Source organism: Amphiura filiformis, chromosome 6, assembly GCF_039555335.1.
Source record: "Amphiura filiformis chromosome 6, Afil_fr2py, whole genome shotgun sequence".
Lineage (NCBI taxonomy): Eukaryota > Metazoa > Echinodermata > Ophiuroidea > Amphilepidida > Amphiuridae > Amphiura > Amphiura filiformis.
In genome coordinates this window covers 13322183-13341934 of record NC_092633.1, presented here as the reverse complement: position 1 = coordinate 13341934, position 19752 = coordinate 13322183, and the positions used below count along the sequence as shown (strand labels likewise).

The 19752-nt window shown below is 36.9% G+C and overlaps 1 protein-coding gene across 1 annotated transcript; it reads right to left on the bottom strand.

Moving 5' to 3' along the window:
• Nucleotides 1-807: 807 nt before the first annotated feature.
• LOC140154997 (uncharacterized) lies at nucleotides 808-19264 on the bottom strand. The gene is made up of 7 exons (XM_072177666.1): nucleotides 19120-19264; nucleotides 14350-14654; nucleotides 10255-10416; nucleotides 6139-6311; nucleotides 5031-5120; nucleotides 4122-4170; nucleotides 808-1996 (listed from the first exon to the last, which is right to left on the bottom strand). The coding sequence occupies exons 1-7, from the start codon at nucleotides 19145-19147 to the stop codon at nucleotides 1781-1783; spliced, it is 1023 nt and encodes a 340-aa protein (XP_072033767.1). The 5' UTR covers nucleotides 19148-19264; the 3' UTR covers nucleotides 808-1780.
• Nucleotides 19265-19752: the final 488 nt, after the last annotated feature.

Below are 19752 nucleotides of genomic sequence, written 5' to 3'. Positions count from 1 at the left end.
AAAACTTAAAATATCCTACTCTTCTCAAAACTTATCGATACGCTGGTTTTTCCTATAAGTTTAGCCACCCTATCCACAACATGCCATTAGAAATATATGCCATTTGTTTCTAATGACCATAGAGAAATATTAGGCATTACATTGAGGCATCATTTATTGTCCAACTAACTTGTGCATCATTGACAGTGCTATCAGTACAAACCATGTATAATTCCAATCAAATTCCAATACTTCCCATTTTCTTACATATTTACAAATGATGCTATTCATAAAAAAGTTAAGGTGAAGTTTGAAAAACACACTCTAGCACCGCTTTTATTTTGATCTTGTTTTAAATCCATGTTTCTTTGATTCATGGATAATTTGTGATATAATACACTTCTTGTTCATGCCAAATCACGACCTGTAGTTAAGATCACTGTCTAAACAATTCAGTACAATATTCACACTTTAAGGTGGTACTACACCCCCTTCATAAATTTGTGAATATTTTTGCATTTTTTTCTCAAAAAATAATAACACACTGGTAACAAAAGTTATGCATATTACAGGGGCAAGGAATCCATTTACTACACTGGAATTTCAGTGACTCAAGCCAAGCGGTATGTTATTTATGATAAGAAAAGAGGTACCGCTAGAATGTACCTCATTTCTTAACATCAATAATGAACCACTTGTCTTGAATCACTGAAATTTAAGTGAAGTAATTGGATTCCTATAATATACATAACTTTTGTTACCAGTGTGTAGTTATTTTTTGAGAAAAATGTAAAATTTGTCACAAAATTGATCAGGGGGTGTAGTACAGTGTGATTGGGCTTAAAATCATTTTATGTCCTATACATACAGCATCTACATATGTGATACACCTTTGCCTTCCCATACATGTACAGGTAGAGGTACAATGGTACCATCAAGTGAAGTTCACAACAGCAATACACAATCGGTACACCATGAGCCTGGTCCTACTAAAAAGATGGTTTGGACAATATCAATAATCAGCATATTCTGATTTTGTAACAAAAACTATTCAACAGAATTCTTACATGCATAACAGTCTGTAACAGATGAAGTAAGTATTCCACCAGTGAAGGTATACCAGTGAGTACACTATTGGTTCCTTAAAGTGAAGAACTTTTTTTCCAGCATATGCAAAGCAGTCAAAATTCACAAACCATTATCAACACATATACACAAGTAGAAACCACTATGCAACACCAATGAGCCAATTCATGTAACACCATAAGCTATTCCATCAAGTTAGACACAGTCCACACTAGTATTTTTTGTCATCATGTCGTAATTTCCCAATTATGACATGATAATATGAATGATGAGAGCGTGTACACACTCAGCACCTTGTCATCGTGTCGTAATCACTTCTGGTTATACACAAGCCCCGGCAATTACAAAATCAATTGAGTAAACATGATACAATGTCAAAATGCATACACACAGGTAATTTCATCGGCAATTCCGACACGATCATGCTACGAACCAGCCCAATGATGGAAATTGTAATCATTCATGAATGACGACACAATTGTTGTATACTGATGACATTGAGCGAACACAAAATACTATACGATTGTAACAAGATAGTAATTGACAGGAAAAACACACACTAGTGTAGACCATGTCTTATGCTCATTGATCAATTTGTAGAGTAAACAATATATTACAGAATATCTCTGCACGTCCCTTCTAAGAAACAAAATCCTGATGTACAGTTTTGATGACATAAAACATGCCCAAATATTTTTAAAAAAACATGCCAAGGTTATAAAATGACAACAGTTCTATCAGCTCCTCCAGTATTCCGTCTTCCACCACCACCGCGTCCTCTCTGACCACGCGTCCTCTCTGTCCACGCGTCCTCTCTGTCCACCCGTCCTCTCTGTCCTCCTTGTCTTCCCCCTCTGTTGGATTGTCCTACTGCGTTCTTTAATGCGTGAATACGTCCAAATCGGTCACTAAGTGAACTGGCCTTACCCATCTGAGGAGAGAAAAACAAAATGTTAAAATTGTGCTGCAAAACATATAAATTACTTTATCACAATTCTATATTTGCAAGGTTTTTTTATAACTTCATGTCAAACAATAATACTTTTAGTAAAATATATGAGATACAATAAAGTAAAATAAGTTGTTTGCCACAACTTAATCAGGTTGTCTGCAGGCGTCTCAGCCCAGGGGGGATACTTAGTACAAATGGCCATACGGGGACGTGCCGCAAATATGGGTAGCATTTTCGGTCTTTTGGTATATCAATTACCTCTTTTTCTAAATTTTCATTTTTTTCCCCGAAAAATAGCCCAATTTTGCCTCAATCTAGCCCAAAAAAATGGGGAAATTTGGAAAAACTAAGACAATTTGGGTTCAATTTGGCTGAAAATTGTTACTTTTGGTATATCAATTGGTCCAAATTTCTTGAAAAATTGGTATATTTATGGGTCCACTTTCAAATTCTCAGCGGCATGTCCCTACCAAAATCAAATTTGAGTACCCCCCGGGCGTCTCAGGCAACCTACATTTTCTTGTATTTTGATAATAAAGAATGTGAATTGAGGTTTTATACATCTTATCAAATTACCAACATAAGATTCATTTTTCAATGGGATTTTAAACATCCTAGAATGCTACATGAAAAAGAAAAAGGACTAACTAACTGATGCTGATTCTGTCCAACTAAAGAGCTAATCTTATTTTACCAAGACACAAATGTTTTATTATATCAGTGGCACAAAGCAATAAGCAATATATAAATTTTGACACCGGTACAACCCTATGGGATCATTTTGAGGGTTATTGGGTCAAAATATAGCTTGGCAACAGGCAAATATGAACATACCCAAATAGAGGTTGTGCATATGATGTATCATACCGCAAATATGGCGAACTACTCACATGCATTCAACAAAAGTATGATTGCAATCTACCACGACAGTTCGTCTCACACATATATCAAATGCACTACGATCAAATAGGTTGATGACAACATTTGATTGAATGGACTGCACTGCGTCATGATTACGGTGAAGGACACCTGTTCAAATCCTTTGAGCTAATCGATAAAAGCATGCAGGCCTCTATTGGGTAAAATATGGTAATTTTCAACTCCTCAGATGGATGGGTTGGCCAATGTTTTGAGTAGATGGCCACCCCATCCATTATGACACGATATTGGATAGGCAAAAAGACAAAATCCTATCTTTTATTCTCATTCTAATTCAGTTAAAGTATAATTTTAAAGTAAACTTGCTATGAACAAAACCGTTATGAACATCAAAGCTGCAGAAATGCGTTCGTAATTTGGGCACGTGTATTACGCGAACGTATTATCGCCAGGGTTTTCTTTAAGCATTTTGCTGAAGGGGTATTTTCAAAAATTTTTTACCCTTTTAATTGTGAATTTTTCCTCTGAAGGAGTCAAAAACATTGTCCAAGGGGTATTTTTATAATATTATTATCTCCCACAATATTTTGCCAGGGAGATGGTCCATATAATCATCCCCCAATGTTGACGCCTGTATGTGGAGCTATGTGGGTTTCTGACCCAATTAACCTCATATTTGGCCATTTCAGCCCCCAAAGTGCACAATTTGTAAGATTTCAAACTGACACTATACAATTTTAGAGACTCGCAATCACTAAAACATACATGGATTGATGCTGACAAAATGTGACGGGCCCTACATATCGGGAGTAGGTCCTAAATGCCAAAAGCCTAGAATAAATGCACAATATCGGGTGTTTCTCTATTCAAATTTTGCAACTTCTGAACGCGTACGTTTTCAAGATTTTGTACGCATTGGACTTTGGGACTATGGATTTGAAGGAGTCGGAAAAGTGCCTGAACGCGTAAATACGCGTGTTTTGTGCGTTAAAGAAAACCCTGATTATCGCGCAATCATTGAGGATCTACAAGCGTGCCGCCGTTGCGTGTCGGCGCACTCACTGTCTTATATGACTATCCGCTATCGTGTCATAATGGATAGGTGAAAAACAATCAAATTGCGTGTATTCTTGACAAGATGCACCAACTGAATTAGAATGCCTCATGGAAATTGTAAATGTCTAAGCAGGGTTTAATCACTCTGTGAATATTTGCTAATACCTACCTGTGGTTGCTTCAGATTTTTGTTACGGTTGAGTTTCACTGGCTTTGGTCTGTTGGAACAAAAACATGATTAACAGGGTTGTTAGACGGTATAATGTGTAGTGTAACATGAATTCAAATTATATCCAATATATTATATTCCAATCCAATGTCCCCTTTTCAAATCTGTCACTGTGATTTGTCCATACAAGTTACATGCCTGGAACTTCTAAAAGATCTGCAAGGACCAAAAAATCGGGAAACTGTACTGAAGACACTTTATAATGGTTGATAAATCGGGGTAATACCCTAAACCACTTTCTTTCAGAAATGTCAACAAAATATAAAGAAAACTGAAAGGTAACCTCTATCTTTGAGATTGTGTCTTCTAATGGATTTGCACGGAATTAAGTGTGCCCAAACATAGAGAACTTAATTATTAATTAATATATGAAATCTAACAAATGCGGGACTTGAACAAACTACTGTTTAGTGTTTACAAGAATTGGGTTGCATTCTATGAATCCTTTGCAATGTAAGTCAATCTAAATGTGCATGGTTCTTGCTTGCTTTGTTGTAAATATGGACTATTCCAGTTGAAATCCATATACCCCTTATAGAAGACATGACCTTATTCTTCTAAACAGGGAGTGATAATTTCAAATGGGGTTACCTGAATGGGACATATAATAGACTCCATTTGAAATATACACTCCCTGTGTGGGAGATTAAGGACATGTCTTCCATAGGGGGGCATATGGATTTCAACTAGAATAGTCCAATACAGTAAAGGGTTGGAGGGATCATTTGTTTGTTTGTTTGTTTGTTTGTTTAAACGGCCGCTCCGTGTGGAGACACGCTTGGGTCCTGATGGGACCAGCTCAAACAAAAGGCTCTAACACCACACATCCCTTGCTTATAGGATACATACTTTGGTGCTCCAACAGGGTTCGCTATAGTCATGGTGAGCATGCCTGGTCCTGATCCTTGCTGCTGCTGCCCTCCTCTGTTACCACGCCACCTGAAAACAGCACAAATAAAATATAATAAAATTTAATGATAAATTTGAATTTATAGAGCGCATTTATCCAGAGGATTCAAGGCTCTGTAATTTCACTACCACTGGTGAATCTTCAGAATCAGATTGCATCAATTAGGTCACCTGCAGCCGAACCTGGTGCAAACTGACCCGCACATGGATTGTAACATCCACCAATTATCTGTTCAGCTCCCCAATTTCCACTGGGTGAAGGAAGTTTTTGATGACCAAACAACTAATCACCGATTTTGAAAACAGGAGAAAAACAGAGATCCCGGAGAAAACTTGCGGGAAAACCCAATTGCACATGAAGGGCTTGAACCCGGGACTCAGTGGTACAAGGCGAGGATGCAACATCTGTGGCAACTCGCTCGCTCTCCCAAATGTAAACTGCGCCATAGTTGTTGTTAGGAGAATTTGAGTAGGAGAAGTTTGGCAATATGAAATGACTGCTTCAAACTTTATAATTGAGCATTGCACCTATCCAACAGGTGTAGCCAGTTTTCTTGGTTGTCAGAGGGGTATATTAAAACGTCCGTCCGGTTTTGATGGGGTTACACAAAGATGACTGTATTTTCTCAGTGTGTATAATTTTGGGCTGGTATTATCCATTTATCTGTCATGCATAAGTATACTGGGTTTTTTTTGTGTGAAGTCTTCTTGCTCCAAAAAGGGCTTGGATTTTAGAACATTTTGGATTATACACTATTTTGGCCCATGATCACAAGCCAGATAGAAGATGCACTAGTAAATTTTGAGTGCTTCTTTCCTTTTTTTTCTCCCCTTTTTTTGTATGGTGTGCAATGCATATGGCATATTTCAGTTTAATTCATTGCCCAGGGTCCTGTTTCATAAAGCTCAACATAAAAAATATCTTATTGTTTATGAAACAGGATCCAGTTCAGGGCCATCATGTGCCTTGAAAAATAAAACACAGAAAATGTACTTAGTACCAGGTATAACAATCATGATTACATGATTCACTGAATTTGTGTCATACCTTCTTCTTTTGTTTTGTTGGCCTTGCTGTAGTTGCTGCTGCTGCTGTTGCTGCTGAACCATTCCTTGTCTCCCTACCATTCCTTGTCTACCTGTCACTGCAAATTGCTGTCTATTTACACCACCTCTCCCTCTCCCTCTTCCTCTCCCCCTTCCTCTTGCTTGGCTTTGAACCTGAAAACAATAGTGCACATATACAAAGATGAATATAAAATTTTCTTTTATCAAAAATGACAGGTAAATAACACACTCCATCAAATAAAATTATTCAGTAACATGCAGACTTCCTGTTGATATCAAAACAAATATCATTTATATTTGATGCATTATATGATGCATTATTATAAAGAACTTACATGTCATACAACAAAACAAATATTGACCGTTTGCATCTTGTGCTGAGATGATAAAAAGATGATCAGATGATATATAAACAGATGAAAGTGATTAAGGAGCATACAAGGAGCTCAAATGGGATATTACAGTGGAAATCCATCCCTATGGAAGACATGGCCTTAATCTCAAACACAGGGAGTGTGACTTTCAAATGGGATTACCTGAATAGGTGAAACCATTTGAAATCTACATGTACACCCCCTGTGTGGGGGATTAAGGTGATATGTTCCACAGGGGGTGTATGGATTTCACATGGAATTGCCCAAATAGAGTGAGGCCCAAAAATATGAAGATTTCTTTAAAACCCGACTAAAAGCTATAGTACAAAAATTCTAATTTCAAAAAGAAAAAAGAAAAACTTTTTCTCGATGTGAAAAATATTTTAAACTGTCAGACATCATGAATTTTGAGCCAAATGCCTAACAACTGTACACTTTCCCCCGGGGGTGCCACTGTAATGGTGAAGGGGGGTATCAGGCGCGTCCGTGGACTCACAAAAAGCACCCTAAACAAGTATTGCTGAGACTGAAATTTGCACCCCTAAACAAGTATTGTAGCGTGATTTGCTACCCTAAACAAGTAGTTGTCTTTTCTCTACCCCTAAACAATTGATGCAATTATTACCCCTAAACAACACTAAGAAACAGGTGCTTTTAACCATAAAATAAGTAAGAAGCTGTTGCCTTGGTCAATTTTGGAAATAACTTGGACCAAAAACGTGTTTTTGCTTAATCCTTTATTAAATAAATGCATGTTATGAAAAGTTTGAACATGTTGAATGTAAAAGTTTCAACTTCAAAGGTTCATAACTTGAAAACTGAGCCCCCTACGTACATATGAACTGTATCAAGAGATAGAGCTCTTTAAAATAAAGCTTTTCTGAAACTAGAGCGATAACCGCACCATAGCTGAACCATGTGGCTTCGGCAGTATATTGTGGTAGGCCTATACCTACAATTGAAGCATTTTGAAAACTTGACCTTTGACCCCTTTATTGCCCCTTAATGACCTTAAATGAATTTTAAAATATTTGCAACATGTTTAGAATGTCATAAGAATCATTGCGTTTAAATTTCAGCTCAATCGGAGCATTTTGTAAAACTTGACCTTTGACCCTTTATGACCCCTCAATGACCTTAAATGATTCTTAAAATGTTTTTAAAATGTTTAGCATGTCATAAGGATCATTGCATATAAATTTCAGCTCAATTGGAGCATTTTGAAAAACTTGACCTTTGACCCCTTAATGACCTTAAATGAATTTTACAATATTTGCAACATGTTTAGAATGTCATAAGGATCATTGCGTTTAAATTTCAGCTCAATTGGAGCATTTTGAACAACTTGACCTTTGACCCCTTTATGACCCCTTAATGACCTTAAATGAATTTTACACTATTTGCAACATGTTTAGGATGTCATAAGGATCATTGCATTTAAATTTAAGCTCAATCGGAGCATTTTTGGTTTAAATGACCTTTTTTTTTTTTTTTGACCCCTGGATGACCTCTGACGTTTGGAAATATTTTTATTATATTCCTTATGTTTTCCTCTTTCATATGACACCACTCATGGGGTCATACCTTCGTGGCATTTAGAGATATGTCCATTTCAGACCAAATGGTTAGTTAGTAACCTAGTAACATACACACTTATAGGCTGATACCATTTCATGGTTCAGCAAAAATTGGACAGAGCTCTGCCGTCTGACAGAGAAATTTATAAGGTTTCCAAGAGCTTGCTTTTTAATCACAAGTCACTTATTCACAGAGCTTACCTATAGTACTAGGCCTAGTAGTAGCCTCCATTAAAACAATAGTTTAAGGATGCACAACTATGTTTTCTCAAAATTTGAGTTGGCAAAATCCCTAAAAAAGTAAGTCCTAAATTTATTAATTTATTCAATTTGGCAACTGGCTAAATTGCGAAAAAACAAACAACCAGGTTTTGAATTAATAGGACATCAGTAAAGTGGTCAAACATCGTTTTTAGTATTTATCAATTATTAATTTAAATGAATAGGACTGGCAACCCACTAATTTCAGAAAATCATTGATCAATACATCATTAAAACAGTCAAGTGTCAATGTCAATTAGAATACTATGATAGCAGTTATCTATGCATGGTTAAAGAAAAATATATTAATGTGCCTGTGCTGCACCATGAGAAAGTCACTACAAAACAAAGTCGAAAACCATCTTGTAGGCTTATTCTTTTGCACAAATAGACCTAAATAGTTAACTAAATACCTTCAGAAGACAATGCATGTGTAGCAGTAAGATAGTTAATAAAAAATATTAATGTGCATGAAAAATCGGCAAGTTGGAAGAAAATCATTTCGGAAACCATCTTGTAGGCCTATATAGTTTTTTTAATGTGCATGCATCATGCGAAAGTCGGGAGAAAAACAAAGTCCGAAACCATCTTGTAGGTTTATTTTTTTGCACCGATAGAGCTAAATAGTTAACTAAATACCTTCAGAAGACATAGCATTAGATGGTTGAGTAAAATATTAATGTGCATGAAAAATCAGCAAGTCGGAAGAACATTATTTCGGAAACCATCTTGTAGGCCTAGCCATATAATTTTTTAATGTGCATGCATCATGCGAAAGTCTGGAGAATAACGCAGTCGGAAACCATCTTGTAGGCTTATTCTTTTGCACCAATAGAGCTAAATAGTTAACTGAATACCTTCAGAAGACATAGCATCAGATGGTTTTAAGTAAAATATTAATGTGCATGAAAAATCAGCAAGTCGGAAGAACATTATTTCGGAAACCATCTTGTAGTCCTAGCCATATAATTATTTTAATGTGCATGCATCATGCGAAAGTCGGGAGAATAACGCAGTCGGAAACCATCTTGTAGGCTTATTCTTTTGCACCACTAGAGCTAAATAGTTAACTGAATACCTTCAGAAGACATAGTATTAGATGGTTATTAAAATATTAATGTGCAGGAGAAAATTATTTGGAAACCATCTTGTTGTAGGCTACAACAAGATGGTTTCCGTAAACCTAATAAATAATTTTTAATGTGCATGCATCAACGAAGGTCGGGAGAAAAATGATGTATATTTTTGCCAGTTTGGTATGGGTTAAGTGTCTAGTGTCAAAAGAATTGAGTCCGTTGGCAAAACCCCGGGGCAAAACTACCTTAAGTACGTAAGAGCTCCAAAAACATACCCTTTTACACCAATTTTACATGGATTTGATACCCTATTCGCGTTACGCACGTAACGTGCCCTAGTCTGAAAAAATACCCTTTTTACGTGAATTTACGGACGCGCCTGATACCCCCCTTCACCATTCGAGTGGCCCCCGGGCACTTTCCATGCTCATCAATCATGAAAAAGTCACATTGAAGCAAAATTGACTGTCAAATACAAGTATGCCGGCATGATCATGATGTAAATCCATAATAAGGCTTTTTGTTGGTTCAAAGGTCAAAATCATAAATAAATGTTGAGGTCTCAAAATAAGGCAGGCCTTTTTAATATGCGAGAGCCCCTGGAATTCTTGAAGGGTTCTCATCTTTTGTACACAACATCATCATGACTATCAACTGTGTTATGCCTTCATCTCTATAGATTTTCTCATGCATGGGCCAGGAATTACAAAAATGTGTGTTCTCTTTATACAGATTTATGATTCCTATATGGCGAGGAAAATATAGTGGAGTTGAACTCCAAAAGAATATAACAGTTCATTATTTATACCTGTAATCCCCTTCTTTGGTTGACCAGCAACTCCCTTGCATCTTTGATCTGTAGAGTTTTAGCTTGTAAACGCTTTTGCTGACCACCACCACCACCACCGCCTCTCTGCTGTTTTTGATTCTGTCGTTTTTTATTGCCTGGCACTATCCTCTGATTACCAACCTGAAATGAGAAAGGAGGGATGTTAATTTAAATTAAAAGTGCACAATGCAATTGAATTCTGTAGACTGCTCAATAGTCCACTTGGAGTATATTGAGCATGTCTGTTTATAGATAACCCCATTGTCTGATGTTTTTTATTGTTTTGTTTTGTTTTTTGGTTTGGGAGTATGCTCTTAATATTGGCCTACATTTAATTACAAAAAAAAAAAAAGCCTGAGTGAAAATGAAAGAGTGAAAAGATGTAAAGAAGAGCTAAAATAGTTTCTAACATAACAACAAAAATAATGTAATATTTACTGCAGTCTTAGCACCCCCCTGAAAAAAAGGTAGACAAACAATATTAGACAAATGTTGGTAATACTGATTTGGAGATATGGCTGTTAAACCTCTTGTATTTCTATTTACAGCAAAACTAAAATATTTTCGAGAGATTTTTCAATGGCTTCCTTGCATTGCCAATATAGTCCATGAGGCCTCCAGTAACAGCAGCTGTAAGGCTTTATGCTACAAATAATTTAAATCAAGTGTAGTATAGTATATGAAGTATATTATGTGTATGATAGATCTTCATGATGACAAACAAATGCTTAATCAGAGCAATGTATTGCCATATAATATAATAATGTTATGCACATACCCTTAATATGGTTTAATTTGCACTGCAGATGTGCACACATCTGAGATAATATTTACATTCAAGGCTCTATGGTTTACACTGAATTCTACTGAGAGAAATTGCATCACAGACACTAAACTAACAATTGTGTCAAGTTTACTCATTTAAGAAATAAAATCCCACCTCTGTCCACGTTATAACGCCATTATTTGTCTAAACTCTAAATACAAAACGTTTTCAGTTTGTATCAGCTTTGGTGAAAGTTGTTCATAAGTTAGGCCTATATATTATTGCAGTTGACTTATAATCCTTTTTTTTAATATGATGTTCTGATGTAAATCTAAGGTATGTGTATTTAGTGTATTTTAATCTTGTGGTTGACTTTTAATGGTTTTAGTATGATGTTACTGATGTAAATTTAAGATATATTTAAGTGTATATTTTAGTGTATTGTTTATTTTGTTCAGCGTTTTAGTTTTGTTTTGCATTATAAAGGCGCTTTATAAATTGTATTCATTTATTATTAATATTTCATCTGGCATATTCTTATACCCCCACCCACATCATGATCAGAGGGTACTCAAGAAATATGCCATAAGGTACATGTTTGTACGCAACTGAACAATAACTTGCATTTCCCCTCCCTTACCTCCAAGAAACTTGAGATATTTATACCATCACAAACGTTGAACTACAAAATGTATGCACATAAACTTATATATTCTGTTGTTTGCCATTGAAAGAATGCTTCAATTTGTATTTTGTCTGTCAACAGACAGTAATTACAATGCAGTGGCCTATATGCATGATATGGAGAGGAGTAATGTATTTATGCATAGCTTGCAAACACAAAATCGGAACCAACTGAAATATTGGCAATAAGGTTTTGTCATTGTTATAATTATATCAATCCATACTGAAAAAAGGTGTTGAAATTATAAATACACCTTTAATTGAGCCAATCAATGTTACACAATATAAATTGTACAAGCTGTCAACACAGTTCATGTGACAATTACAATAAAGTTGTTAAAACACATGCAGTATGTAAAGTCTACACAAAAAGTAACTCAGCTGTTATAAATACGCCTATAGATTCAGAACTAATAATTGTTTTCACAATATTTCAACATAGAGAGAAGGATGATTTATTTACACGCATTTTGATACCCCATTCGTCAAATGTCATGCAATATTAACAACACAGTAGTGCTTTTACAGAAAAATATCCGAATTTAAAAGTTGCAGTTTACAGCGATCAATGGTTATAATGCCAGCACTGTAAACACGTAAAGCCTGCCATTATTTCCGCGCTTACTTCAAATCAATACAAATAACTGCAACTTTTAAATTAGGGTATTTTTCTTTCAAAACACTGCTGTATTGTCAATATTGAACAAAATTGAACAAATGGGGTATCAAAATGCGCGTAAATAAATCATTCTTCTTTTTATGTTAAAATATTGTGAAAACAATTATTAGTTCTGAATCTATAAGCGTACATATATAACAGCTGAGTTACTTTTTGTGCAAACTAATTCTAACCTGCATGTACAACCCTGCTATTAAATTCTTTAGTAACACCACATTTCTTTGTTCTAGTCTATTCTATCAAAATTCAATTATTGAGCAGAAAACCAATGTGTGAAACAATGGGTCAATGGGTCACAGCTAAAACAATGCATTTGTGCTCTAACTTAAATTTGAAATACCATTACTAATTGGTGGTGCAAAATAATATTGAAATCCTAAAAATTGATTCCAAGTTTGCAATACTACTAGGATCAGGCATGTTTTATGTCCAATTTCTTTTTATGAATATTAAGTTTTTTTCATATTTAATCTTTAAATATTTCAATACTTCCCAAAAGCTCCAACTTATAAGTTATAGGATGTTGTCTTTTTTTCCAATAATTTCTGTTCAATTCTGAAATTTGTAGTCTTAACAATTCACAAATTTTCAGTTAAATACATTGTAATTATCAGAATGTGATGTTGATCCTATGAAGATCACACAGCTAGATGTTTTCATCAGCCTTTAGCTATTTCAAAAAGTTTTGCGTTATTGTAAATTACAATTTTGGGAGTAAACGTCCGACACGCCATATTTGGTTTTTCAGTATCAAAAAGATGTGAAACATTGATCTAATTCAGTGTTATTTCAAGAAACTGCAGACTATAACCTTTGATATAACACCTTCCACATATTTTTTAACAATTTTCAAATTTTGACCATTTTGCTATAATTTGGTTTCATAATTTACACAATTGCCCAACAAAAACTGTTAATCATGTTAATAGTGATTAGTAATTACCGTATTCGCTCCATTAACTGCCTATGCCCCTGTAAGCATCCATCAAGTGACTTTTGGTAGCGCTAGGTTGCTTTTTGGGGTCCTGGACCCACCAAAATAGAGTTTGGACCTGAGTCTTAGCTAGCCACCCGTCTGGCCGTCATTTTAGACGGGGAGTTTGCTCCTGGGACAGGCAAAATTAATGCCTTTGACAGATGCTATATTATAAATTGTATGTTTTGAGAAGCTAATTGACCTTTACAGTAGACCCAATTTGTAGAACAAGGCCATATCAGCATATATTTTAACTCTTTGAACCCCCAATGGGTTATAGATGTCTGGTATTAATGTTTTAAAGGTCAAATTAGGACAGGCAATTTTATTCAAATGACGGGCAACCCTCAATTTCTAGCTAAGACCCTGGTTTGGGCCCCCCGTTTTTAAATTTTCTGCAAGTTCAGGGGTCCCTGCAGACCCCCAGTTTTTCAATTTAGCGCTATAAGCCCAATCGCCATTGTGACTTCCGGTTTTTGAGAGCACGTTTGGGACACTTTGACCTCTGACATACCGGGGAAATTGCTCTAATTATTATTTATTTATTTATTATTGTAATAATGTTATCATTAAAAATATTTAAATAATTAATTTATATAATAAATATATTTTTTGGATTTGTTTTTATTCTAGTAAAACTTTTTTTAATTATATTTTGTATGCACAAAAACCAATTTTTCGGAATTTTCGTGAAAGGTCAAAGGACAAAGTGTCCTAAAAATGCATTGCAAACTTCTAATGCCGATTTGGCTTATTGCAGACATACTATTTATGCTGCATTTGTGCAACTCGGACTCACCAAACTCCGGACCCCCTACTTTTTAATTTACTGCAAGTTGGGGGTCCCTGCGGACACTGGAGTGTTTAGTTCTAGCACTACCCCTGGTTCACTCAGCTCACCAAAAATGACTTTGTTAAGTGCCCTAAGCGGTTAATGGAATGAATATGGTACATATAAGTAGAACTTACCCGCTGTGCCTGTTTTGCTTTCTTCTTTAGCAGTGCAGCTTTTTGTTGTGTGGTACTTAACCTCTTCTTTGTTCCCTGGTTCGTGCCACCAACTTTTTTGTTGTAACCCCCAATCTGTCCTCTGTTTTGTTTGACCTTTGACCCATAAACAACATTCTGTGGTTTTCTTTGTCTGTTTTGCTGGTTTCCAGTAGCTTTTGGCTTGCGTTGGGCTTGTTGTTTGCCCCTCTTGGGTACACTCTTCTGTTGACGCTGCCCCTTGATCTGTTTCCTCTTCTCTTTACGGTCTATCTTGATGATGTCATCTGTGGATTTGAGGATGAAAATCACCAAATCATACAATTATCTTTGGAAGAAATCTGGGCTAAGAATAATTTGCTCCTAAATTTCAGGCATGGGCACTGGCCAGCAAGGATCTCCGGACCTGACACCCATGGATTTTTTTGTGGGGTCATTTGAAGGACATTGTATACAGACCAGGACCACGGCGTCTGTACAGCAACAGAGAAGAAGAATCACTTGGGCATTTGCAACAGGATGTCAGCTAGGGCTGTTATTTCTATGGGGTATAGAGCCCAGAGATGCATTGCCATGCAGGGTCACCAAGTGGAGGGCAGAGCTGGAGTTGTGTGAGGAATGAAGGATTCAGAAACTAAAGTAAATGAGACAAACTTTGTAAGAACATGAAGAGAAAGTTATAAAGAAATAAAGCTAAATGCTAAGTTTCAGTCAGCTTAAAATCTATGTGTCTTAAACATGTTTAATGTAACGTGTCAGCTCTCATCCAATTTTCAGATACTTCGTGGACAAATAGCAAAATCAGCTTTCGAAATAAAAAGGTTCATAAAAAAAGAATGTTAAGGGCTCATATTGAAATTCCCTTACACAGGAAGGTGTGCGCCATCCTGCAGCTTTCCTATGCTAGCCTTCTTTTGTTAAAATCCTGTATGATTATAACACTGCAATTAGCCACTTAAATTAGGAGCATGCTTTTCTGGGTTGTGCGATGAGCCATAGTCAGTTTGTTTTCTTCCCATTCGTCATGGACCACTTCAAAAGGCAGGGTGTATCACTGATGCATATAATCCATCTTTATAATCCGTTTTATGACCGAGCTTTCCTGAGGCGCGGGCTTAGCGAGGAATCCTGCCTTCTTTCTGTGTGAAAGCGTGGTAGGGTATTTCAATATGAGCCCTAAATGCAATTCACTTTATTTTTTCACAAGTTACGAACAAATGTAGCATTGTAAACTTTGAAAACTTGAAATATTTAACTTCGTTCTCAAAAAATTGTTTTTTTGCATTATTGCACCTTGCACTCAGCTTTAGCTTTCGGAACTCTAGCGAGTGCCATCTTCAGAGCAACTAAATAAACAAGAGATGCGCCTTTATATAGGCCTACACTAGGGGAACTGTCAATAGGACATGTCAAAGTGATTGACATAAAGTGTCAAGATGGGGATGTCAAAATGATTGACAGGAAGTGTCAATGAGTCAAAAAAGGGAAAACTTCCTGTGGAAAACAAACATCTAATTAACTTGATCAGAGGTCCTTTTGAATAATCTATTCCATTCAGGAGGAATGTCCACTCCTTTGTCCCTATTGAATTGTCTGGAGTAGAATGGATATATGCCAAGCTTCCATGAACTTCCTTTCAGACCACTTGGTGTTCAAGTTCAAATCTTGGTATTGTCCCAGTCAATGGTGTGTTGGATTTGCCACACATGCTCAGCGACTGCTGATTTTTGTGTGTTGCCAGAGTCAGTGTCTCTTTGGTGTTCACTAGTTCTCTTCCTCAAAGTTCTGCCAGTTTCACCAATGAAACTTGGTCACAAGATACACAAGGTATAGAATAGATAGCTACTGGCTGGAGATCCTTGGGAATAGGATCCTTGGGGTGTACAAGTTGCTGTTTTAGCGTATTGGTCATTTTGAAGTAAACACAAAGGTTTTTCTTCCGAAGAACTTCGCGTACGGTACCGTATAGCTTCAGAGGTCCCAGCTATGTACGTACGGCAAGATGACTGTAACATTAGGCCTAGAATCGTCAGTCCGCAGTCGTGTCAGTCCTGGCAGGTCAGGATGTAAAGTCATGGACAAACTTAATTAGAACTTATTCAACTTAAGCATGATAAGGGTACTTGTTGAGCTTCAAAGCTTGTCGTACATGTATGTGAGTCTTCTCATGGCGTTTCTCCTCAATGTTCGACAAAGTACATGTAGACCATTTCGAGGGCTGTAATTGATGTGCATCCGGGATGTGCATGTCACATTTTTAACAATGAGTGAAAACCGACAACATTCGCTGGTGAATTATTGACGCTGTAGTTTAGTAGACAGCCGTTCACGGAAGAACGGCTACATTTTACAAGTAGACATGTATAATTCATAACTGATTGAAAATTACACATTTCATTATCTTCTTCCTAAGGCGTGCAAACATCGCATGTGCAGCGATAGATGCACTGTAATCATTTTCGTCACAAAATGAAAATATGATATGAAATTGAAAACAAAGGTTTCTAAAGGTTCGTTCATACTACCACCGCATTTGCGATGCGTTGCTTTGCGATGCCGATATATCGATTACATATGCCGCAACTAAACGCAACTCGTCGCATTTCCAGGTTAAAATGTATTTAACTTTATTGCGATATCGCAATGCAGTAGATGCGGTGCGACAACGCACCGCATAGCAACGCATCGCAAATGCGTTGGTAGTATGAATGAACCTTAAGACAGTGGAAGCCTTCAAAGTCAACGCAACAAAGCATTTCTCAAGTCACTAAATCTTCATGCGAGTCACCAGGTCATTTCAGTTGGTGTGATATGCACATTGTGCATACCAACTAAAACCAAAAGAAGAAAGAAGAATAAGAAGGTGAGCAATGTATGAATATAATGCACTTATCAAGTCTTTCCCGGCCCTGGGGGACCCGGGACTAGCGGGGACTTAGCCGGGGAAGTACATTTTGCCAGCGTGACATCCCCGGCACTGACCCGTTAAAGTCCCAGTCTACGGGGCATAAATTTTCTGTACATCCCCTGCTATGACTCGGCCCCCGCTAGCGGGCTACAGTGTGACAATCCGGCACAATCCCGACCCCATGGGCGGGACTTGCGTTAAAACAATGTACAATCCCGTCTATGCCCTGGCCTATCTTGCAGAGTTTAATATACGGTATACGGGCATAGATAGACATGATCACATTTTGAACATGTGAGGGCGGGCTTCATTAAGCTTACTTGTGCACCAAGATCCTGTCTTAACTGTGTAATCCAATAGGAAAATGAAGAAAATTTGGATTTTGACCCTCAAAACTCCAATGTAGCATGATTTTTTTTTTTTAAATCTGCATTTGAATAATATTTGATACTATCAAGTACTTAATGAAAGCCACATTTCATGAAACATTTGCGAAAGTTTTGTAAAATGGCCCTTCATGCTCAAAAATTTAGCCATAAAGTACATACACACATGTTATGACATAGGAAGCCATTGATAATGCTGGGACACACAATTTGGCCCATTTTGGGACATTCAGGCGAGCATACTTTTCCTCATAACATTGCCAATTATAGGCCTACATACATGATTGACCCCTCATTTTTTCTTTTTTTGATTCTCTTTTTAATGAAAGCAATTTTAGATGAATTTATTAAATTTCAAAATTTTATGAACATGCCTAGAATAGATAAAAAGAAGAAGAAGAAAAGTTCAAAGTTAATTCAACTTTTAGGGCAATAATATTGCATTTTGTCAGTAGTGGGCGAGTGGGCAACGACTTTAATAGCACGTGCTAAAGTTTGCAGCGCAGCCGCGATATACCCGATGTCGCTTATTGAATGACGACATAATATAGGTCTAATAAAAAAAAGATCGATTGGATTATTTGGATAGCAGTGATCGTATATGACACGGCCGATTTAATAGTGCATGCCGATAATTTTAAAGACATCAACATGTTTGAGCCTTAATTTACATGCAGGCGCATAAGGATTTAAACAAAATAAAGTGTTTTAAAAAAGTAGACTTTCATTTATAGATGCACGAAATTGGTTTTAATATAATATTGGTTACTTAAAACAAGTAATTACCACATTCCTCAGTTTCCTTTGTAGCGCCACAATGGTGAAAATAGCGCATTACAGATGAGTATGCAAAATCGGCCGTTCTTGGTATACTGATGTTTTTTAATGGTGTGACTTCTTCGTGAAAGTCCCAGCTATGTCTCGGCAGTGCGGGGAAAAAAAATTGTACACCCCTGCAAAAGCCCCCACTAACATGAATGATTGGCCCGACATAGCGGGGACGATCTACTGTACATCCCCGGCCAAGTCCCGGCTAACTTCCCCGCCTGCGGAGCAATGATTTTGTGTACATCCCCGGCTACGTCCCGGCATGTTCCCTGCTATGTCCCGGGTCCCCCAGGGCCGGGGAAAGACTTGATAAGTGCATAATGATGATAGAGGTCAAACAGGTTAATTATTGTCAATAGACAATATTAATATTTTGCTACATTTATAATGAAAACAATTAACACTGGAGACACCCTATGCATGCGTATGGCACTTGCTACAACTTACAAGTTCAACTTGCATGACTTGACTTGTCTTGAGAACAAGAACAACAAGCAAAATGCAAGTCCTCACGGCTCAAAAACGTATTGTACTACTCACGATGAAATGAGGCCGGGCGATACACAAGGCAGAGTATCACCATGGCCACAGGCTTAACAATATCATATAAAGAAATGATAGGACTCTTACCAAGACTCATGTCAATTTTGCTATCCATTTTCAGTGGAGGTTTGTTTGCACTATGTATGTAAGCTTATGCCCGCCACGTACTAACGCTATGCAGAGCGTCCGTTTTCTACTTCGTTTACACTGCACTGGCGTCAACCGAACAGATTTAAAATTATTGTCAATGATATCGATTTATTGGAAATTGGGCGTATCAGTTTTTAATTTCATTCAATGAGTTTCCTGCCCAGGGGGGCCACTGGTCATTGACCAGGGGGTATCATGCGTGGCCAAAGATTCAAGTAAAAAGGGTCTTTTTTCATGATCAGGCACTGTACTTACGTATCGTGAATAGGGTATCTAAAACAAGGAAATTTGAGAAAAAGGGTATACCATGTACAATAAATCAGTGTTTAGGGTCCTCTGAGACAAATGTAGTATGTAATAAAGGGTTAAAAGTTATGAACTTTTGAATTTGCGTTTTCCCAGTTATCATGAAGGGTTTTAGAGTCAAAATATGACTGATTTACTTGCTTCTAATGGGGGCAAAAATAATGTCAATACTTATTTTGGGTATGAAATTGCACTTGTCATACTTGTTTAGGGGTGCATTTTCAGACCTCGTAAATACTTGTTTTGGGTGCTATTTGAAACTTT

Bases quoted from the DNA above. Each gene is read 5' to 3' on its own strand.
- LOC140154997 (XM_072177666.1), bottom strand. From the start codon at position 19,147: ATGGATAGCAAAATTGACATGAGTCTTG. The intron at 10,417-14,349 runs GTAAGTTCTACT...TTCTCATTTCAG, and splicing joins AAGCAAAACAGGCACAGCGG to GTTGGTAATCAGAGGATAGT. The intron at 6,312-10,254 runs GTATAAATAATG...TATTGTTTTCAG, and splicing joins ACCAAAGAAGGGGATTACAG to GTTCAAAGCCAAGCAAGAGG.